The following is a 24,341-nucleotide window of genomic DNA, read 5'->3' on the forward strand; positions in this document are numbered from 1 at the left end:
TGAAGTGACCATTGCTTCCTCCTTTCCCAGAGAGGTGGACACCCCAGGCTCATCTTGCAAAGCCACTGCCCCTGGTCTTTTGGAATCCTCTGCTCATGGTTCAGATTTAAATGATGCTATGGGCTAGAAATGTCTCCTTGCACCCTCCTCATCACTTCTGTCCTTCTGTTGGTCATTCAAAAGTGTGGCAAGCCTGCAGGCTTTGACAGAGTCATATACCAAAGTAGTTTGGGGTAGGTGGAAGTACAATGCCCCATTTCTTTCTTTTTTGTATGATTTTTTTTAAATATTATATTCTGCAACAATGCCTCATTTCCTTTAGTGTTATTTTGGGGAAGGGTCATTTATTAAGTTTTTTTAGGCTTAACTATAAGATAAATTTTAAACTGAGGACTATACTCTGGCAATTTCCAAGTTTAATATGTATGTATGCCAGTACCTTCCAGAGAAAGGTAACAGCCAGAGACCACTGATGATGGGGAGATGTCTGAAATTGAAAGATGCTTTATAAAATTCCTACTGGGAAATGACTATTGATGAAATAGCTCTGACAATAAAAACAAAAAAAATGCCATTTTTTCCACAGTGTTTTGACATAGTATGAACAGCAGGTCTGCAAATATGTGAGGTGTGTGAGCATCTAAACAGTCGAGCGCGATTTCAGGGTGGGATATCATAGAGGCTCCTCCTCCCAGTGACTGTCATAACTTCCTACAAACAACATAACTAGTGTTTGAAGCCTTGTTAAAGACAATGGAACCAAACCCAGAAAACAGAAGTTGCACCCTTCCCTGGGGCTGACTTCACAGAAGGTCAAATAGATAGGGGAGTGAGACCTGGGCATCCAAAGTCACTGGAAGCTGAGCGGGATTTGGCTTATGGTCCTGGTTCTAACGCTACTCAGAGTTTTGGCAATATTGCTGTGTTTCTCTTGACTTCAGCTTTTCCACCTTTAAAACAAAGGGACTGGACCAAAATCTCTGAGAGTCTACTAAGCTCAGATGGAAACCTGGTTTAGTCCTCTCTCCTTTGGAAAGCATTTCAGACTTACCTAGGAGATGGGTTTGCTTGCCTGATCTAAACTAGTCATTCTCCATCCAAGTTAACCAAAGGTACACGTTCTCCATCCAAGGTACACAAAACAACAATAGGAGAAAGAAAAATCACTGATGCAATTCAGAGAGCTCTGCCCATTAAAAAGAGGCGACCCCTGCATGCTCTCTGTTTCATTTCTCTAAAGGATATGTGAGTGACGAGGCTGAGGTGCTGTCCATTCCTCACTTATGGTATCTATGTAAAAGATCAAAGGTCCTTAGCTGAAGATGTGAGAGTCTGCCTATAGAAGTCTCCGCATCAGCCAGAACTGGATGGAAAAACCATTCCTGCATTCTTAAAAGTCAGACAAATATGTTATTTTTTTTAATCTGGCTGTTTAGTCAAACCTCAGAGAAATTTTTCTAGAAATGCAGCCCATTTTCTTCTAATTAAAAAACAAGTCTATATCAGGGATGTAGCATTTGTCAATAAGCAAATATTTTTAAATGATGAAAAATATTTTGTAAATAATTATTTTCTATTATTTCTCATGTTGTTTTAAACCCATCAGGAGGAGACGAAGAAGAAGAAGAGGAAGAAGAAGAGGAGGAGGAAGAGGAGGAGGAGGAGGAGGAAAGAAAAAAAAGCTAACAAGCAATAAAACATAAAAAGTTCTGAGGTAGAGAATACAGGAGGAAAAACTCCAATCTAAAAGAACCTCCAAGAATCCCTGCTTAGAAACAGCATAACGAACATAATGAAGCTTCCCACTAGATAATCTAGAAGTTTCTCTTTTACCACAATGACAGTGGTATATGAGGCAGTCCTCAGGAGGCCTTTATAACAGAGAAGAAAAAAAGGAAGACTTCTTCATACTCTACTTTCCACAGGCTGAGAAAGATCTTTCTAGAAGGCCATTGCAGTGGTACCATTGGTATCCCCAGAGAATATGAAAAACAGACCAGACCAAGCTAGCCCAAGTGGAGAAAGGGGTCACAGAGATCTTGTGTTGATTTCTTAGTAATATTTGGCTATGACTAGAATTTTCCTTGTGGGTGATTTCCACACTATTTAGATCTTGAGTCAAACTCTATTCAACATCCCCCCCACCCAAAGGAGGACTGGGGGAGTACTGACTCACTTAAGCCAAGCACCCTCCAAGCAACTGCAGGGAACAAAATGAGGGAGAAGCCTTTCCCAGTCTGAGGGTCTCCAGCCCCCTGACAGATATCCTGGGGATGTGGCCTCTCTCTCATCAGGGTCACAGCCATTTCAGTCAGGCCTCCTTCAGACAACACATTCCTAGTTTCCGTGATTTCTAGGTGGTAATTGTCGTCCGGTGGTGCCCATATAGATATAAGTGACAGAAAGCTAGCTGAAAACCCTTGCAAGAAGCTGACAGGTTCCCAAGCAAGCTAACTCCAAGGAGCAGACAGAAATGAGGGTTTAAGATGAGAGAGAAGTCTGGGATAGAACACAGGAATTCATTAGCCTTAGCATCGAAAACAGTTCAAGGAATCGGACCTAATTCTGCCCTTGTCGTTTCAGGGATGTCATTGCTAATGTTGCAGAAACACTTTGAGCCACCATCCATCAGAAGTCTGATGAAAGAAAAAAGCTAACATTTCACAATTAATGTTGGGAATGCAGTGATTTGAAAGGCCCTGCCCTTCATAAACTAAACAGTGTTCTACAGAAAGAAAATTAACGCTTCTAAGGCACACAGTTCTGAGAATTATCCAGAGTTCCACAATGCTAACCCTGCAGTCTATAAGAAATTATTCAAGTATGTATTTGGGTAACTCCGCATTTTAATTTAACCCTTTGAAACATTAATCAAACCATGGCTAATTATAGAAATTAAGGAATTAAACGATGGAATCTTCTAAAAGATATTATTTAAAAGGCAGTTTATACAATTACTTGTATAGATGTTTGCTTTAAAGAGGAAAAACAGTTCTACTGTAATGAAAAGGGTCTTAGAAAATTAAATTAACAAGGGGGGACCAGGCTGATATGAAACTAAATTAGCATCAAATGCAAATTACAGGGTACTTAATGGTAGAAACAGGTGCAGAGAAGAACTCTAAATGAGATAAATGAATAAAACATCCTTCTCCACAAATGTGGAAGCTGACACAAAGTCAATGACATGAATAATTCAGCAGCCTCCACACTGCTGTTGAGGTCAGCCTGCCTTGACCTTTGAAACAGGAAGTAAAATTCAGTTCAAATTTGACTGACTGGAAATATAACAGTTATTTGGGTTTTTTTTTTTAATATATTTTTAAAAACCCACAGATTTTTTTTCAAAAGACAGACACAGGAAATATACAATCGAATTATAGTTTGATCTAAAGTCATTGGTTAAACAACAACAACAAAAACTCATTAGATAAGATTTTATCCAAATCATGTTTCAATATGGAAATTCTAAGAATGAAAATAATTAGAAGTGCATAGACCAGATCCTCAGTGTATTGATCAAACTCCCTATGGGAATAAATTTCTAGGTCTTTTGGCCTTTCTTCATATTATGTTGTTGTGTTGATGTCAGTATAAAAAAAAAAGCGTGCCTTGATTTCTTTAAGGCACATATTTTTATTAGTAATGCAAAGTGATCCTACATTTGTGAGATTAAAATTTAGTTAACTGAATTTGAACTGTGTGAACATGTTTTTTTTTAATCTTCATTCTGACTAATAGCTTTCGTGTCCCCCAAACTCATTTATCTTATAAAAATGTAAGCTGAGTTCTCAAAACAAATTATTTTCATAACCGAGTGGCTCCTGTGGGTTTCTATGATGGGCGCTGCCTTCTCTCCTCCACACAGTTTGGAAAGAGGTGGCTAACTGCTGAGAGAACTCTCCTTGCCTCAACTCAAATCTAGTGTGTTGGAGATGAACAAAGTATGACAACAAAGAAATTTCTACAAAGCAGAAAGACAGAGGAGTATATGTGGTCTATGAGCTCAGCCTTTATTTCACTGGCTGGCAGAAAAGATACTAAATAATAAGTTATCACTGCCCCCAGTTGGTTCTGTTAGTGGGACCAACAATGTGGCTATCTGCCTTTCATCTCTCTACTCAGCTTGTCAGAAAATTATGCTGAAAAATGAGCTTAACTTGACTTTATAGATTTAGAAAGGGTTAAAGTTACACACACACACACACACACACACACACACACACACACACACACCTTAACTTTTCACAGAAACATACTTTAAAAACTAAGTTTATGACTAAACTGCTGCAGGAAAAAGTTACAGTGATGTCTCTTCCAAACCCCTGTGCCTAACTGACGGAATTAAATATGTTGAGTCCTGTGGATATTATTATTATTATTATTATTATTATTATTATTATTATTATTATTATTATTATTCCCTTCTCACTGGACAGTTACTAAAGAGTGATAAACCAAACACTGTTGATATGGGGATTGCCTATAACAACTGACCAGAGCGAAGGCTTTGTATACAGAGTGGCTACCCGCTAAATGAGAGCTCTGTCGGGCCAGCTGGTTCTCATTTTGAAACAACCGGCTTCTCTATCCCCGAGTGCTAAAGAAAATAATCCCAGCGATCTGTGACTACACACTTGCACAGAGGCAGCAATGAGAATTTGATTGTGGAGATAATTAAAGTCATTCCTGGAACTTCCAAGAAGAAATAATAATAATAATAATAATAATAATAATAATAATAATAATAATAATGAAACAGTGGACCAAGGTTGGGGGAGGGGCAGAATAGTCAATGATAGTATTTAAAGTTAAACTAGGACTGAGCCTTGTGGGAGGAGAGAAGGGGAAACATTTGCCCCAAAAGGGACCTCACTGAAGCAGCTCAGTTCCCTCCCCTCTATCCTTCCAGTTCATGGGGAGGCCTGGAGCCATCAGCGCTCTCCTCGGCCTCTAGCACCCACTTCAGATACCAAAGGAACTAAAGACATTCTGTATAACTGATGAACTAATGGCACCCCACAGTCAGATGTCTTGTGGGGCGTTTGGTTGGTTGGTTGGTTTAAGTTTCCATATTAAATAAAACACCCATGGAGGCTCCTGACTGGACCCTCCATCAGCCTCTTGTGCCTGCTCTGAAATGATGAGTTTAATGTTAGCTGACACTTGAAGGCACTCGATCTCTCAGTCTTCACAGGAGTTGCTATGTCTTTAAAGGTTCTGCTGTGCTTAAAAGAGAGAGAGAGAGAATCCACACGTTCATGGACCTCGAATGGCACTGTGCTGAGCCTCCATTCTCTGCCTGCCTACAGTTCTTAGAGGCTGTAGGGGCAAAAGCAAGGGCCATGTAAGCCCTCTGCCTTTAACAGGGAGGAGAGACTCAATGGAGATGGCCAGGCCTCTTAATTAACCTGATTAGTTCAGCACACCGCTCTCATGAATGTCACCTTATCATGGAAATAAGGAAGCCCTTCCTGGAGTAGGTATCTCCTACAGGCACAGAGATGTACCCTATTAGATATGAGAGATCTCTGTCTCCCCTCCTCACCAGTTCACAGGTCAGACAAGCTAGGCTGCTGAAACTAGTGCCTGGCTGGATTGTGAGTCCTGAGGACAGAAGGCAAGCTCCCATCTGCCCAGGAGACCTCAGAGGAGGCTGAGAAAAAAAAAGATGGCCCATGGGCAACTTCAAACCCTTCTTTCAGCGTCAACCAGGCACATGATAGGATTGGGAAAGAGGACTGCAGGATCTTGTGGGTGGGGGTAGAGAAAGAGAACACAAGGAGGAATTTATTAACCCTTCTGTCACAAAAGTACCATGACACTATGCTTAAGCACAGGCTACTGTAACCCTGATTTCATATTTGAAAGGGATAGAACATAGTTAAGTTGCCCCTACAAAAAGCCTCCCCCAACCAAAAACAAAACAAAATAAACAAACAAAAAAAAATCCCTGAAACATGCTATCTTCCTCAAAATGGGACATACATGTATTATTTCCTTTAATTCATGTTAACGTATATAATAGACAAACTGCTTAACAGACTATATTCCTGAAAGCGTGCTTTGTGTGAGCATCAACAGCAGAGGTTTTCACTTCCTTGTCCACTCTGTGATTTACTCGATCAATTAAACAGTTAGGCAACGAGAGGGCATTTTCGTGGTGATACTGTGAAGATTACCATTTTTAACTGAAACAAAATTTGTATTTTATTCTGCATTTTCTGTTTCTTGTACCACCTCCCTTTATTGTGTGGCAGTAACAAGCCTATCCTTAGGCAGAGACAAGACCATCACATTCAACAACTACACTTCTCAACCCTTTCACTTCACAAAACCATACCCTAAGCTTCTACAGCACATGAGCAAGGTATTGCGCTGAGGGCTGGAGAGAGGCAGCTGCTGTGTCAACTGCCCCCTTAAGCACCCTGTCATCACTTCCTGAGGCCCTACTGTGCTCAGCAATACCACAAAATGCTGAAGTTCGAATTCCATAGCAAAGGGTCCTAGCAGTCCTTTCATTCCAGCTTGTATTTGAAAAACAACACATCATACTGTGCGTTGTCTAGGCACCGTGATGACACATCTTATAAATGAAGAAATGGGGGTTTAGGGCAATTGAGTGGGCCCGTGGCCTATGGTGCTAGCTTCTGGGATTCAATCTGGCACCACTGCATACAGTCTTAACCACACGTGGACTGTGTCAGAGGAGTGTAATAAAACCATGGGGTTTGCCCAAGTTCAGGATCATTAGATTTGAGTTGACTTCAGCCTGAGGGGATATTTCTTGTGCATCTTGGGTCTAGTCTCGTATGTACTCATCTATTTTTAAAGATGTCAGTGTAATCAGGTATGGCAGCAGGTGCCTGTAATCCCAACACTCAGTGAAAGCCTGAAGAATCACAAGTTTGAGGCCAGCCTAGGATATAAGAGACACTGTCTCAAAAGACAGAGGGGAAAATTTAGTAATATTTACTTACTATTTCAACATAACCCCCTCAAAACTCTGAGACACTGAGAAAGCACTAGGATTCCAGAAGCCGTGTTGGAGTAAGGAGCATTTACCTTGAATATATGTCTCTCCATTTGGCTTTTCTGGACAATCCTAATCACAGTATGAGGCAAACAGTAGAAGCCCAGTAAATAGTTATGGAAAGAAAAAGAAATGAGTGACTTCTTGTCCAAGAAGGCATAGCCACAATGATTAGCTTAAGAAAGGTAACCCATCTTGGTTTAAAAAAAAAAAAGGCCATGGTGCTTGTTGCATTAGGGATAGTGATCCACATAAAATATATTAGGCTCAGTTTTCAAATCTTATTTTAAGACTTAGAACCTAGGAATGTCCCAGCCCCAGTGTTTATTAGGTGTTGTAAGCCATGTTATATTTTTGTAATAAAAACATAATTGTATGTTCATATGTGCACATGTGTGCATATACACTCAGCTGTGTGTGTGTGTGTGTGTGTGAGAGAGAGAGAGAGAGAGAGAGAGAGATGTGTGAGACTGAGCTCACTTGCAGCTGTAATTCACAATGGAGATGAATGTTCCCATTTTGAAGATTGGAGCACCAAGGTGCTTGAGGCAAAGATACTAAGTAGGCATGAAGAATTTCACCTGCCTGCAAGGAAGCCTCTAAGTCTCTGTCTTCGCCATTGTTTTGTGCCTTCATTAGATTTCTCTATGGATTATTACTTTCTTTGTCAACCCTACAAGTTAAGTGTGACAGTAACTAAGAAACTGGCTGGGTGACTGTGTTTAGAGAAACACATGAGGGCGTGAAATGTGGCTACCAAGAAAAGTGAAATAAAAGTGCCTGACACCATGAAGTAATGGAAACCACTTTCCTAGGTAATGAAGGACGGTGGGGCCAAAACTCAAGCTGAGAGCTGGAGGTGCGGAGTTTGTTATCACTTGTTCAGGGGCGAGTCCTTTAGGCTGCATGCCCCATCAGATAGAGTCTGCTGGTGAGAAGGAAATCCTCTGAAATATCACACCTTACAGTGCTTAAAATCCGCAAGCACTATGCCAACAGCCATGTGTGTGACAATGAAATTTACAGTGGCCAAGGATTTTGTTGACTTTGTTTTATGATGCCCAAAGGTGGTCTTTATAAGAACATACGGATGTCTCACACAGGGCAGCCCTTGCCTGAATCACAAGAAGAAGGTCTCAAGTTGTTCGGAGATTATTCTGGGATGTATAGCATGAAGCAGAGATTAGAATCTAGCTTTAAGAAAACACACCAAGAACATTTAGGAAAACAGAGGTTTCTAACATTATTGGTAATGATTTCAAAGATCACTAAATGAATACTTCACCAACTCCCTTTTCCAAAGGACTTGCTAAATAGCTAAAAGAGAATGAACGCTCACTTTCTGTCTTCTTTCTGGTGTGTGGTGTGTGTGTGTGTGTGTGTGTGTGTGTGTGTGTGTGTGTGTGTGTGTGATCAAACTTAATGACAATCTTAGAGTCCTTCAAACTAAATTTCCATTTTGGAGGAAGGCATCAGTTAAGAGTGCACCCAATGCCAGAGTGCATCAGTATCCCTTAGGGTCCTCCCCTGCTCTGGGAAGGGGGGGGGATGGGTGGGAGGGGGAGATGAGGGAAGGGAAAGGGCTAGGATCAGGCTGTAAAGTGATTAAGTAAAATATTTTTAAAAGGGTGAACTCAAAACTATTTTTTAATTGTGAGATATTGCTAACAGATCAGAGCATTAATAAGTGGGAAACAGTTTTTAAAAGTGAGAAATAGCTAAGTATTGAACAATAATAAATTGCCAAGAGAGTAGTTGTCAGATCTGCAAGTGGAGTGGAAGAAGAGTTTTGTCAATCACTATTGCTCAGGGAAGGTGGAAAAAGAGGACAAGTCTACAGGAATAAATAACTCCTCTTTGGTGAGGCTCCAGGGTCTAAACCAGTGTGGGCCCTTCACCCACCTCAGTGTGCACTGAGGGTCAGCAGGGGCAATGTGATGTGAAAACACAGCCGCTGATGCCACAGAACAGCGTATCTTAACTCCATTTTGGTCACTTTTGATTCGTGGATTACAAGAAAGACTTCCACCCTGACTGCAAGGCATCACGAGGCCCCAGTGTTAACAGAGGAGTGCTTCTCACTCACACATAGCAACAGTAACTGGTCAGCTAAAGAGAGAATGGCTAAAAAGGGGTTTGATGTTGATGATGAGGGTTTTTCTTTTATTTCTTTTCTTTCTTTTTTTTTTTGAAAAACTGCAGTCATCACATGTCTGAATGAAAATTTGACAATCTTACCCAAGCCCTGTGCAATACATACAGTGCCCATGTCCAGATTAAAAGGCCGCTGGCACACACCATTTAACTCTCTTCTCTGTCCCCCTTGCCTTGGCACTTAAAGCGTTAAAGAAAACAAATGAAAGAAGGAGTGAGTGTACAGAGGAGGATTTGCTGCCATTTACTTTTAATCTATGGCCCTTCACTCTGTAGCTTATCTGGCCTCTGCCAGTCTTTTTCCTCCTTTATATTTCATGAGGAACCCACCCCCCCCATGCCGCTCCTGGGAGACAGAGCCCAAGTGTCCGTAAGCTTTTAGTCAGGTAAAAGAAGAAGAAGAAGAAGAAGAAGAAGAAGAAGAAGAAGAAGAAGAAGAAGAAGAAGAAGAAGAAGAAGAAGAAGAAGAAGAAGAAGAAGGAAAAGGAAAAGAACAAGAGCTAATGCAAAGCTAAGAGGCATCTATTAGATGTCACTAGGCTTTTGTGTTCATGTCAATGATTCCGGATTAGAGTATTTGAAATAATCTTATTGAGAGGAATCAAAAGGCCACCAAGTGAGAAGCAGCTCCCGGAGCACATGGCAAAGGCATGGACAATATCTTATTAAAGATGTGTTGCCTAACACCATTACCTTATTATTATTATTATTATTATTATTATTATTATTATTATTATTATTATTATTATTATTATTATATTATGAAACCATTGTGCTTCTAACAGTTAGTGGGATGCTGTGGGTATCCAGAGCCATTTTGGAGGTTATTGTGTGGGATCAAGCTAGCTAATTTTCCAGGCTGCCTAGCGAAGTTGTTAGAAGTGAACTTGAAAGGGGGGCACGTTCACAACTGGACCTGAGAATTTTGCCCTTAAAAATAAAAGTTACCAAAGCACACTAAACATTACTGTCTGTCCCCATGTGAGAAAGATGGAATACCAGTGATGTTTCACAAACTATATCTCTTTGCACAAGTGACCTCCTCAAAAGAAAATGCAACAGAGTTTAGGGTTTTCTGATGATTTGTTTGAAGACTTGACTCTCCACGAAGAATATTCTCTGTCTCTCTCTGTCTCTCTGTCTCTGTCTCTGTCTCTGTCTGTCTGTCTGTCTGTCTGTCTGTCTGTCTGTCTGTCTGTCTCTCTCTCTCTCTCTCTCTCTCTCTCTCTCTCTCTCTCTCTCTCTCTCTCTCCCTCTCCCTTCCTCTCTCTCTTTCTCTCTCTCTCCCTTCCTCTCTCTCTCCTCCACCTCCCTCTCTCTTGCTGCTTCATGCTTTACCAGGGCTAAGGCAATTAAAATTCTATTATAACAAGGACTGTAACATTAAAACCCTCATTTGCTTCTGGACAAAGGCTTGTAACTGGAGAAATAGTTTGCAAGGGAGATTTATCTTCATCTCCCCACACTCCTAAAGACAGCACGCAACCAAAGACAAACCTGTACTGTTCGCCATATTTCATTGGTTGCAATAGGAGTCACTTTTATACTGTCCTGAACAGTGTATAGTTACATGGCTTGTAAAGAGGTGGGTGGGAAGACGGGGAGGGGAGAGGAGGGAATGGGAAGAAAGAGCTGGTAGTCTATTTTAGATAACATCTCATGCAAATTAAAATGATCGAAATACCATCTCTTTAGTCTGGGAACTTCTAAGTGTTGTTTTTTTTTTTTTTTTTAAATCTGGCCAAAAAAAATTTTTTTTTTAATTAGGGAGTTTGGCCAGGTGCTGGTAATATCCTGGAATGGGAATTTATATCAATGAAGTGTCACTTTCACAGGCATTTGCTTTGCTTGTTTTCAGCTCCAAGCAACTTGTTTGAAAGTAAAAGCATGCTTATTATACTGATGAATTATCATCGCCCACTAACTGTGTGACACCGCTGGCATACAGGAGACTGTAGCACTTCCCTGCGTTTTTTTCCAAACTGTTATAGAAACAAACTTATGATGACATGAAATGCAAAGGCACACCATGAGCCCACATACGGGCTGTGTTACACACACACACACACACACACACACACACACACACACACACACACGCACACACTTATTGATGCCCCGAAGTTCTGTTAAACACATTTCTTGGAAGTTGTGCCATAATTTCCTTTACAGGAAAACTGCTGTAGCTTATTATACAGTGCCTGCTGTAGTGTAACACCCTGCAAAAGTGCTTTGCATTATGATCTACTGTCAGCATATTTGAAATGCATTTTAATGTATCCTGGTTGTGTATTTGAGAATAGCTGATAGCGAATGGAATCTAGACTGCTATTAGCTTATTGTATTAGTAATTATATATATATATATATATCACAGTAGCAAACCAGATCCAAGTGTTGGGGCTCAGCTCATCCTCAGAACGGAACAATCTGATATATGTAAAATTGAGACTGATACTTGCCCACATAAGTCTAATAATCACGTGCGAATTCCCACTGAGAAAACAAATGTTTAAATGCAGTAGGGCTAGAAAACAACTGTAAATTCATGCTCTGTGTCAATGCTGACTCTCCACTGTTGAGAAGGTAGAAGCTTTTCAGAACAACCAGAAGGACAGTAATTATCCTGCCTGGGACAGCGTCAGAGAATGGACTCCTTTTGTTTTTAACTGAACAGTGAGAGTTAGGAAATTGGGTGGCATGGAAGGTTTCTCAGACCTCGGACAAATGCATTTGCACCTCTGCTTCTTGGTGACCCACACAGCAGCTTGCATGCTGTGCTGAGCAGTTCTCTGCTCACAGTTGGCCTTTTTTTGGATGATGGGATGAAGAGGAAGATAAAAAGTGAAAGAGCGATAAACTGAAGTCATGAACCTGGCTGAGCATCTCATTTGCAATGTTTAGGAAACATAAACTTCATGCTCATCTAGGTCAGTGGTTCTCAGCCTTCCTAATGCTGCTGCTACCCTTTAACACAGCTCCTCATGCTGTGCTGACTCCCAACCATAAAATTATTTCACTGCTACTTAGTAACTGTAATTTTGCTACTGTTGTGAGTCATAATGTAAATATCTGTATTTTCCGGTGGTCTTAGGAGACCCCTGTGAAAGGGCCATTTGACCCCCAAGGGTCATGACCCACAGGTTGAAAAGTGATCTAAGTGAAGGACTTCATTGTTATGAAGCACAGAGAAGAAAAACATGTTGCATGGATTTGGGGGGTTATAATTGATGATAAAAGACAGAAGGAAGTTATTTGCTGGAGGACCCCTATGCCTTTAGAAATTCAGGGGAGTAAATTCTCTCACACATGCCCAATGGTAAAAAAAATTGCCTATGAGTGTCCTGAGGCTACATGTTACTGTTGTTTTCCTATCATGCTGATGGTCACAGAAACTTAACATGATAGCAAGATAACACTGCACGTTGCTACAAAATCTCACATCTACATGCTGACCTCTTAGATTAAGACATGGACCTTCAATTAAAATTCTACCAGAATAATCCCTTCATGGCCAAGGTTTTCTATACAAGTGACCTACAGTGGACAAAATGAGCGTTCTACTTATTTCCTGCCTGACAATTTCATTTTGCATTATCATCATCACAAAGTCAGTTGATATTGCCTAAATGACCCAGACATAGAAGAACTCTAGACCACTCTGGAAAAAACAAATCTTTGGGGGTTTTTTGGGGGGGAGGGGGTTGGGGGCTGTTGTTTTTTTTTTTTTTTTTTCCTTTTTCTTCTTTTTAGAAGAGCTTTAGGTAAGTGTGGCCTGAACTAATTCCAAACAGGCTAGGGTTTTTGTGTCCCAAAAGACATGCGTTCTCTTTCCTGTCATACAGCATGGTCTGTATCTCCTCACTCTAAGCATAGCTGACGAGATCCTTGCAGCGGAAAGGACAAACAAGGCAAGACTGCAGCAATCAACAAACCCAAATCATTAGAAGAATGTATGTTGATGGGTTTAAAAAGATCTCAGTTTTAAATACTGGCTTTTTTAGGGGGGGGGCTAAAATGTGCAGGTTACTTGAACCACATTACCCATACTCCTGAAAGGACTGGGTTTTAACCGACACACAAGATATGTGTTTATCTTGGATTGTTTCTAACCCTTAAAAACAAATTTTGTGTGTTGACAGCCAAGGATCCACAGCCCTAAGAACTTGTGCCTTCATTTGCTTAGTCAGTCTATTCCATCGACCACACTGATGCTAAATTGAAGAACAACATAGAACTGCCCCTCCACTCCACCCCCCAATACTCCAGCCAGAAGCATCAGTGCTTCCTGTGAGAGGAACTATATGGTAAAATTTGAAGAAAGAGGTGTTTTTGTAAGGCCATCTGTATCCATCCATCTCGCCAGTCCAAGACAGTCTAAGAAAATAAAGAAATATTTTTCTTAGCCAAGCAAGGATCCTCATTCTAACTAACTGAATGGAGAATGAAAGTCTACTTTTAATCTGTACAGATACAGCATGCACTACCAAGCTTCCATGGAGAAACAGAAATTGTCCTATGGATTCTAAGAAAGTGAGTTCCCAATTCAGAGTACCCTGTGACTTTTGTCATTATCCTCTTTTCTGATTCCTACAAAGTGAGCCTAATTAAGAACCTCCCTCATTAGTCTTCCAGAAAAATTAGCACAGCTTATGCTAATTACTCCTGCAAAATTTAATAAACTCGTTGAAATGGGAATAGCCTAATGAGGTTTTATTTATTGAACTAAGATAACTCCAAGGAAAAAGGTTAGGACACAAGGATATCCGCTGTAGTAATAAAACTACAATGTATTCAATTTCTAAACAGGAATTTTATTGCAAACCTTTTAAATTCAAATCTGAGTTTCGTGTGTGAATGTTAAATCAATCCCCACCTTAATTCAATAACTGGAAGTCATTTTTTGCTTTTTACTTTAACAATAATTACTGCACATCGCCCTTTATCTCAAAGATAATGAAATTTGCTGTTGTTAGTTCCTGCTCATCAGCTATTAAACATAACACATTTGACTTTTCCCATGTCCTCATAGCCCAAATATCTGGATCATTGGGTACAGGCTGGGGTTTTATGATTCTTAATCAAGCTATTTGGCATCGAGCGGAAACGTAACCTAGCAGTCGCCTCCAGATGCCCCTTTCTACACCACACAGCAATTTTCCAATAAACATTTTGACAAATTGTCATGACTGAAAAAAAGTAATTTGGATCATATTTTCTTACTTTGTTGCATGCCACTGGAAGGAAATAGAAACTTGTCTGTCCAACTGCTGATTTTGTTAATTTCATTTTATATGCGTGCTCACATGCTTACGTGAAAACACACGCACAAACACAATTTGCCAAACTGAGGTCTTCAAATCACTGGCAACAAACAATGTCCCCAAATTTTAACACAGAAATGCCTGGCCCTGCACCAGTGCTATGTGACCAGAAAGCCTCTTCCATCTACACTATAAATAGTTTTCCTGAATAATCACTGCTAAAAGTCTTTTGACTGATAAAAATAGCAGTGTTCTTCCAAATTCCGAAGGCCAAGCAAAGGGAGCTAAAAACTATTAGCTTTCAAAAAGAGGTGACTGTGTGTTAAAGCTATGTAACTTCTAAGGCCACCACAGCCTTATATTGCATACAATATGCATATTATTAAAAAACGGAGTGTTGTTACTGAGTACAGCAAGCTCGGAGACTCGGATCCATAAATCCAAAAGCAAACCAAAACCCTAAGCACGTAACAGATATTACGCAATCAGTAACACGGAATGAAATTGGAAACTGAAATCCAAACACCGTTGCCATCCTATTTTCCCCATTTGTCGCAATTTTTGCGGAGTTGAAAAATGTTTTCTGTTCTGTCCCCTCTTGCCGACATGCTTGTGATCTTCATGTCTTGCTTTTAGAAAGGGAAGTTTCACATATCGGCAGAGACAGAAATCGAGAGTTTGGGTGGGTTTTTTTTCCCTTAAATCTTTGGCAAAATGAAGGGGCAAATAACTTCGAAAACTCACATACGAACAGAAATAGCCAACTGGGAGCTTTGCCTATCAACTGGTCTCATTTGTCAGATAGTTTGTGTCAGACAGTCGCAAATGCCAGAAAATAAATGTATATTAGGGACTGAACACATCCAGGTTGTCTCAGCCGTTGCTTAAAATGTGCCTACCTTAAAGAAATAAAATTATCTGTACGGGGCTTTGTCTAACTGAAACAGGGGTGGGGGTTTAGTGGGGGTGGAAAGTATAGCTGCCATGAATAATATCTCTAAAGCCACCAACAGCATAAAGTGCAGACTTATTTTGCCTAAATTGTTTGAACTCCCCTAGCCAAGAAAACGGTTTTAAGTACCCTACTGGGACAGATGCAAGGCGGCCACAATAGAAGCCACACTAATGCAATCCAGGTAACACAATCCTGTTTCAAAAACACGGGCGGGCTAATTACAGCGCTGCTGAGTCAAGTTTCTCCTGCCATCGCAACCCACAGGAACAGGTCAAAATCAGATGTTATTCAAACCACAGTCATATCAGCCTTCTGCATCAGAGTCACAGCTTAAAACCAAACGAAGAACTTTAAAGCTTAACCCATTCACAAGGGTTCGTGTTTTCATTGCCAAGTGGCACAGTAGGTCCTCCTCATTGCGTAAATGGAAAAGGGACTACGAGACACCGCAGAATGCTTATGGTTTCAAAGTTTGGAGAGTACTCAGGCAGGCTCTTTGATGAAACGTTTTCTTTTTAACACAAGAGTAAGAAGCGCTCGCTTCGAAAAGGAAGCACTGTTCTGAAAGGTATACACGAATAACACCAACGTGGAAGAAAACAATTTTATGAATGACATATCTGCTCTCTCAGATAAGCGCACCACTCTCATTCAGAGGGCACCAGGCAGCATTTCTGTACATTGAAACTCCACCTTTTTTAACTTGGAACCAAGATATTATTGTGCATATCAAATATGTATGTATATATGTGTATATATATCTCATAACTATTAGCAAGAGATCTCTGACTAGAAAATTCAACTGAAGTGAAACTTTTACAAAACTATTTGGAGATCAATATTGAGCTAAGAACCTGAAAACATGGAGAGGACACAGTCAACAATATTCTGATAGAAACAAAGATGTACAAGCTAGACACCTTGGCTTCTTTACTTGAAAAATGATAGATCAAAATGTAAAAACATAAAGAATTTGACGGGTTGTCCTTGCTACATCTTTGTGCTGGCGTTGCCCAAGACAATATTACCAAAGCCCAAAGAGGGAGGTTCATTTGGTGCTAAGTTCCTCACTGAAGAAATCTGCCTTATTTAAATGAAGACTCTTTTTTCCCAGTGAGTAGAAGATGCTAGCTCTTTTCCTAGCTGACAACTGACAGTCTCTATAAAGCTTCCAGGCCATTTAACTCCCTGTGAGTAATGCTATGTAACAAATGGTTTATCATACATGTTTCCATACAATGAATTTCAATAATTAAAATGTAAAATGAATATTTGGGATGCCACTCTGCATAATGTGTGCACACCGACTCAAAACTGCACTGGCAAACTGAAACAGATGTACTGTTCTACAGTGATTTACTTGGTCATGTCAGATTAGTAATATGGATCTGTTTAAAAACACAATAATTAAGACAAGCAGGATAAATTAATCAGCTTACAATACTGTGTGAGCTGCAATCAAGCCCGGAAATAACAGTAGAAAAATCTTGGTTCACAGATCTCTTTAAACTGCTTTTATGCATAAATAAAACCTTAAAATGTAGATGGATTACGTCCAACAGAACTACTGTAGCTAAAAGTGATAATGATTCAAACATTTTTCAAATAAAAGTTAAATATTTATAAGCACCCAACCACATTTCATAAATCACAAACTATTATTATTTTATTTCTGAAGCTTCCTGGTACGACACAGGGACTGAGCCACAGAGAGTGAGGGATGAACACACACATATATATATTACTTTACGAGCATTAATCAGACACAAAACCAGAGCCGTCCAAGAAACAGGCCTCCAAAGAACATTCCATATGGCTTTCCCAGAAATCATAATCACTCGGCGCAGTGAAAGTCAGGACCAACAGGCAAACTTCAGCCATAGCATCCCTACCCCTCGCCCATGAGCGACACAACGCAGGTGTTTCATTATAATGAGGAATAAGAATCCAGTGAAAGAAGAGTGGTCCCTACCTGTCAATTATCACTGGATCTGAGGGAGTCTCATTTCGGTTGCCACAGCTTTTCTTGTCACAACAGCGGCTACGGAGCAAAAGCAAGAGGATTTAGTACCAGCCATTACAATGTAAAAATCATCGTTTAAGCAGACAGAAGGTTCAAATTGCTGGGTTGCAAACGCTAGAATTACCACAAAGCCATACCTGGCAATCAACGGATCCTAGGGACAGAAAATTCTATTTGGGTCACTTATGGGTTAATGGCCAGGCTTAACCTCTCCCTGCTGGGGCCCTCCCAGAGCCAGGAGTACAGCCCTAAGATGGGGTCTCTCCTTCACTACACAGGCATTGGCAGAGTTCACTGTGAAGGGCTGTATTCTTACATCTACCCAATGAGAATACTCAGGGTCGTGGGTGGATAGAACGTTCTTCCCTGAAGAACACCCTAATTGTGTGGAAGGCGTCAATAATGAGGATGAGTGATTCCCCCCACCTCTAGTCGCTCTGCATTAAATAGATTCTTTTTTTTTTTCCTTCTCTTTTAGATGGGTGGCACGTTCTTCCACCACAACCTTCTCAAAAAAATCCCAGCATGACGACTGTTTACATTTGAATATCTTCGAGAGAATAAAGGCAACACATAATGGTCCAAATAAGGAGAAGGTGAGAGAGAAGAAACTGAAGAATCTATTCTTAGTCCTCTGGCTTTAGTGGCCATCACTGGCCAGCACTTTAGTTTTCTGAGCAAATTGGGGACAGCAGACCCACTGGCTAGTACAGCCCTGACTGTAGAACAGTCATGAGCAAAGAGAGTAGCCCTAATACCCAGATCATCCTTTGTTATCACCTTGACAAGACTGCCAGGCTTAAAAAAAATCCCAAGGTGTTTCAAAGGGGTGAATAAAAACACCTTGTATTTCTTTTCTCTTTTAAGACAGAGTCTTATGCAGCCAAGAGTGGCCTCAGGCTTGCTGTGTCGCTAAGAATAATCTTGAACTTCGGATCCACCTGCTCAGTGCTAGCTGCGATTATAGGTGTACACCTACGTCATGCTATAGTCTTGGGGATTGAACTTAGGGCTTTCTGCATGCACTCCACCACCTGAAATATACAACCCCCAGCTAAAACTGGCATGTTTCTGAAAAATACCCACCCTCGAACTATGCATCTGAAATACTATTGTAAGTAAAAATCCCTCCACCCTGGGCTGGTCTCCACTCAGGACTACTACCTGTGGAAGAACATGATTGATCAATAAAGAAGGCTGGAAGGTGACCCAGGAGCTATACTCCACTGCATACCATAAGAAAAATACAATACTTTTCACCATTTGTCTCATACATTCTAATGTATGCAAATACACAGAGAGAGAGAGAGAGAGAGAGAGAGAGAGAGAGAGAGAGAGAGAGACAGACAGACAGACAGACAGACAGACAGACAGACAGACAGACAGACAGACACAGACACAGGCACAGACACAGACACAGAGACACAGAGAGACAGAGACAGAGACAGGCAGGCAGACAGACAGAGAGAGACAGAGACACAGAGAGAGACAGACAGAGACACAGAGACAGAGACAGACTAAATTTAGATATCTGCTAAAGATTACCAATTACTGAGCTTCATTTTTCAGGACCAAGAAATATTTCCAAACATAGTAAGTCTTTCACCAAAGTTGAGACATCTTCCTCTCTTTGATTGTATCCCTGAGGGACAAATCAGCTTAGTGCTAGATCTATGTCTTTCTTCAGAAAGCACTGGAAAGAATTGTGTCTCCGTTCTCAAAGCCCCAGCTAAAAAACACTGTCTCAAAAGAAGAAAAAATAGAAAGAAAGAAAAGAAAGGAAGGAAGGAAGAAAAAGAAAAGAGAAAAACACTTCTGGTTCATCAAAAACTCTTTTTTGGGGCCAAAGTTCTGTTCCAGTAGTAAGTCACACTATGTGGTGGGTGGCCCAAGGTATCCTATCTGAGAGATGAATAAAAAAACAGGAGAAACAAATAGCTTAAACTCCACTCCAGGGGGCCAGCAAGATGGTTCAGCAAGCAAAGATGCTCACCACCAAGCCTGAAGACCTGAACTCATTCATAACCCGCAGGGAAGGAGGAGAAAATTTACTTCCTCAAGTTGTCCTCTGACTTCCATATGCGCATCATAGCATACACACTCACACACATACACATGCACACACAAAATGTGTAAAACAGTATATAAAAACCCAACTTCACTACCCCTGAAAGCTGATCCCCTCCACCAGTATTCCCTCAGCTTGCCAAGTTAGCATCATGATTGAGAATGGCTGGTCCCATTAAGAACCCAAGGTGGGGCAGTAGCAAGATCACACTTGTGTGTATACCCTGTCCCTACCCCACATCTGAGAAGCCTGGGCTATGAGGAGTGAGTGATGTTCAAAAGCAGCCCACTGACACAGCCATGACCCTTTACCAGGGAGGAAAGCAGATGGATGAGAAAGCCTGTTCCTCTTCCCTTCTCCTGAAGAAGAAGAAGAAGAAGAAGAAGAAGAAGAAGAAGAAGAAGAAGAAGAAGAAGAAGAAGAAGAAGAAGAAGAAGAAGAAGAAGAAGAAGATCCTTGGTGTCTGCACCCTCACCACAGTCCTTAGTGGGTGAAATGTCCTCAGGGACTTCCTTCAGCTTGTTTGATGGTAACTATGGTCAAGGACCCACCCTTTAAGTCTATAGCTTCTCCCCCAACCCATCGCCACTGTCTTCAGCCCAGTTGCTTTGATTTATTTCTGCGGGTACTGCAACATCTCCCTCTTGATCTTGCTGTCTCTACTTTGACTCCATCTAATAGATCTGTCCCATCTAGCGGATCTTTGTGAAACGTCCAGGGGACTGTGCCATTTTGTCCTCTAAGGCCTTTGAACAGCATCCCACTGCGCTCTGAATAAATCCATGATATGGCATAATGCCAGGCCGCTGACCTGCCACCCTTTCTTTGCAGCTTGCCAAACTCCAGCCTCATGGGTCAGCTGTGATCCCTCCAGCCTGGCATGGTCCCTCAGACCTCAGGTCCAGGCCCAGCAAGCTTCTGTGGGCAGTCCTGACCTCTTCAACCATGTCTCCTTGCCACTTAGAAGTCAGGGTAGGTTCCCTGCCTTACCTGACATTTCACCTTTAATCTAAATTGGGCTGTTTCTCTCTTGGACAGTTACTACAATGCAACCTGTTCCTTATGTACTGGGCATTTTCTTTGTTGTTGGAAGTTTTTCCCATTCTGCGCTCCCTTTTTGCTAATTCATGTGTCATGAAGGTAGAAACTGTCCATATCACTTACCTAATGCATAACACTTGAGGTAGAATATCGGAGCTCAGATATTAAATGACTTAATAAATAAATGATTGAATGAATGGATGGTTGTTAATCAACAACTTTATGAATAAGTATGGTGTACTGGGGAGACATGGTAGATTAAAAAAAAAAACCATAAAGCTGACTCCCTAGGAAAGCACTGTGTGCTCTATCCTGCCCCACACATGAAACCACCTCCCCCAACAAATGCCACTCTTGGCCCCAGAGATGTATTTCACTTATGTAGAGTCCTCATCTCCATAACACAAAGACAACAGTAAGACGAACTAAACCAGGTCTCTATGCTGTGACTCAGGGGACTCAGAGAAATGGGTATGTGAAAAGGACAGACTGGGAAGTAAATAGGCAGAATCAAAAAGGCAACTAAAGGAAAGAACAGAAGGCACTAGACACTTAGAAAGAAACGTTTATATAAAACACTAACACTAGATTCAACACTTTGCTGTATTTTGTGTAACACTGTGGCATCATAAGTATAGTCGACATTTCCTACACACAGAAGCAACCAAAAAAGCATCTACGTTGTCATGCCCCTTAGATACAAAGAGAGGTAAGATGTGATCCTCAAGTGTCCCTCACAGGCTCCTATGAAGTCTAAATCTCTAGCTGGACCTCCCTGTTTTGGAAAGTATGTCTCTAAGACATGTCCTTGGGGATGGACTTGCCCTGGGCCATTCCTATATCTCTTTTTCTGCTTCCTGGGCGTTGGGAGCTGAGCAGCTTTTCCCCACCAGGCCTTCTCCTGTGACGTTCTGCCTCATTATGGGTCCGGAAACATAAAGTGACCATAGGCTGAACCCTTTGAAAAACAAGTCTAAAGTAATCCAATTTTATTCCTTCTCGAGTCTCTGATGGGGTTGCAGACCAGATAGTTTAGTTTTACAATGAAGCTTAGTTGTTTAGGGGTTAAGATGTTTTTAGGTCTAGATAGAGGTTTAAGTTGATAATGATGAGATATGATAGTTATTGATTTACATTCAGAATTTTAGGTGTACCAAGATAGTAAAGATGTTTTTTTTCAGGGCTGTCAAATACAAATAGCCAAAACACTAAGAATGTAGTGTTTATATAATTCCTGATTGTTTCATGGTTCTTCTTCCTGTAGGTAGCTTATTGTATATATATGTGTAATAATATAAATGTATAGGTAAAAAATTTTAAATTATTAATAAAAAAAAGAAATCCTTCCTCCCTTAGTTTCCAAGAGATATTTTACCAATGCAGTGAAAACCACCAAAGATGTGCACAGACACATGTACATATGCAATACATGTGTGTATGTACATGGAAGTGCAAATATGTGTATGCACATCTATATTCATGGAATTCAACACACTAAAAAGAATGGTGGTAGGGTTGACACACTACCGTGGAAGAAGTCTACACTATATTATGAGTTAAGAAATCAAGTTACGGGCTGGAGAGATGGCTCAGTGGTTAAGAGCACTGCCTGCTCTTCCAAAGGACCAGGGTTCAATTCCCAGCACTCACATGGCAGCTCACAACTGTCTGTAACTCCAAGATCTGACACCCTCACATCAACACACATAAATTAAAAAATTAAATAAATAAAAAATATTTTAAAAAATGAGTGAAAGAGAAGGAAGAGAGAAGTGTTCACAAGTCTGATATACTTCAACATTTCACATAAGTCTCTGCTGCTTAACCAAGGTGTTGGGTGCTTGGCCATCCCAGAACTCTATAGCTTCTCTTCAGTTTCTTCAGGGCATCTACTTTCAACTACACAATTTAGTCGTTGTCTAATTTTGTTATCTGTCTCTCATGCTTGACTTTAAAGCCCACAAAGAGAGATAAGTAAACTATTAAGTTCTCCTCTACGACCCCAGCAGTGGCAATTAAAAGAAGCTGAATTTCAAAAGTTGACTTTGGCATAAATGAATAAGAGCCCTGAAGGGTAATCTAGAAAAGCCCAGAACAGGCAGCAGACAAATGGAGGAAAGTATTTCACTTCCATTCCTCTTCAGTGTTCTGCTTTGTGCTGCAAAGACACTTTCCTCCTTAAAAAAAAAAAAAAAAAGAAAAGTCAACTCTAGCCGAAGGCAAGAGTTTGGGTCTTCTTTTCTACCATGTGGGTTCCTGGGGCTCAAACTCAGGTGTCAAGGCTGAGATGCCATCCAGTATACAGTCGCTTCCCACAGCCAAGCAAAGAGCTGGCCCCCTCGACCCTGTGACAGTCTCTTCTGATAGTTCTTCCATCTCGGTCTGAACTGACCCACTTTTCCACTAAAGTCAAACAAAGGAAAATGGGCCCTGACCTCCGTTGTGCTGGAGACAGGCCTCAACAGGGAGGGACCAAGCTGGAAGAGCAAAATCACTATCGTGTAGGCAGAGGAGAGCTTATGCTGAAGCGACCCCCCGCAAATGACACAGTTGAAGAAGCTCTTACAGAGAAAAGAAACCATGTTGATGAAAGCAAAAGGAATGAGCATGCCGGAGGCCCTCATCCCCTCAGTGTCTCTCAGTCTCCTGCCATCTGTGCCTGCACGGGTTCAGCACATGCTCCCTACAGCAGGCATCTACTGAGGGGAACTTGCATTTCCCTAATTTGATTTGCCCAAGATCAAGAGCTCCCCTCCACCCCACCCCATCCCCACCCCGCAAAAAAAAAAAAAAAAAAAAAAAAAAAAAAAAAAAAAAAAAAAAAGCAGGCAGGTGCCACTGCTCTTTGCAGCCCCCTTTTAAAACTGCAACCCAAGTGACAGGACAACCATGTGGTCAATCACAGCAGTGGGTCTTCCACACCTGGGGCGGGGCTACAGAGACTCAGAGCCACCGCAGCCTTTTTCATCAGCAGGACCGTGTGTCTCCCAGCTAGTTCTGCACACTTGGGGAAAAGGCAGATTTAGAGTCCCTTCTTTAGCAGCTAACACAGGTGGCAGATTTCTAGTGAGCTGACTCACGGCTTCATAAATCAGGACAGGAAACATCTGAATGCTCCCTAGTCTTGGTGCCTGCAAGTCCTCATCTCAAGCACGTAACTTCTTTCTGTAAGTAGAGCCTCTTGCCTCTGGAGACTGGGGCCCTTTAAGGTGGGGACAGTTAAGACCCAAGTCTTGTTACCTAGCTCTGCTTGGGCCAGAACTCACCATCCAGGACAGGCTAGCATCCTCTTCCTCCTTCTTCTCCTCCTCCTCCTTCTCCTCCTCCGCCTCCTCTGCTTCCCAGGTGCAGGGATTACAGACAGGTGCAACCACTCCTTGCTAAACTGGGCATCCCAGTAAAAATTAAGATTCCTACCCTACTCAGCCAAAGAGGCTAGAGGAGGGGGTATATGAATCACCAGGACAGTCTGATTAATGCTGACAAAGGGGTTAAGTTCTGAATCAGCTACATTGACGCCTCTCTCCTCTACCATCGTCCCACACCTACAAGTTCCCTGTCTTCTGAACACTCAGCCTTCAAGCACTCAGTCTTGTAGTCTCTGCCTCTTCTGCCTTGCCTCAGCGCTCTTGGCCCTGCGTACTGATGGGGTTTGTATCCGGGTGTCTCCCGACTCACTCTCTGTGTTTGCAGATGTTGTGTGGTTTGTCTTCGTTTCTCTAGAGTGCATGTCTTTCCCAAGCAGCATTCTTACTGTAAGAGTGGCCAGCACTTTTGGCCAGTTGGGCCCATAAAGACTGTACC

At 41.4% G+C, this 24,341-nt stretch overlaps 1 protein-coding gene across 7 annotated transcripts in view; it reads right to left on the reverse strand.

Moving 5' to 3' along the window:
* EBF1 (EBF transcription factor 1) overlaps positions 1–24,341 on the reverse strand; it is a 395,401-nt gene that overhangs the window by 350,810 nt on the left and 20,250 nt on the right. For all 7 annotated transcript variants that reach the window (XM_084763355.1, XM_084763354.1, XM_084763353.1 and 4 more), the window contains one exon: positions 17,378–17,446. In XM_084763355.1, the coding sequence (XP_084619481.1) occupies positions 17,378–17,446 (69 nt within the window). The remainder of the gene's footprint in view (positions 1–17,377; positions 17,447–24,341) is intronic.

Source organism: Acomys minous (assembly GCF_964271855.1).
Source record: "Acomys minous genome assembly, chromosome: 16".
Classification (NCBI taxonomy): domain Eukaryota; kingdom Metazoa; phylum Chordata; class Mammalia; order Rodentia; family Muridae; genus Acomys; species Acomys minous.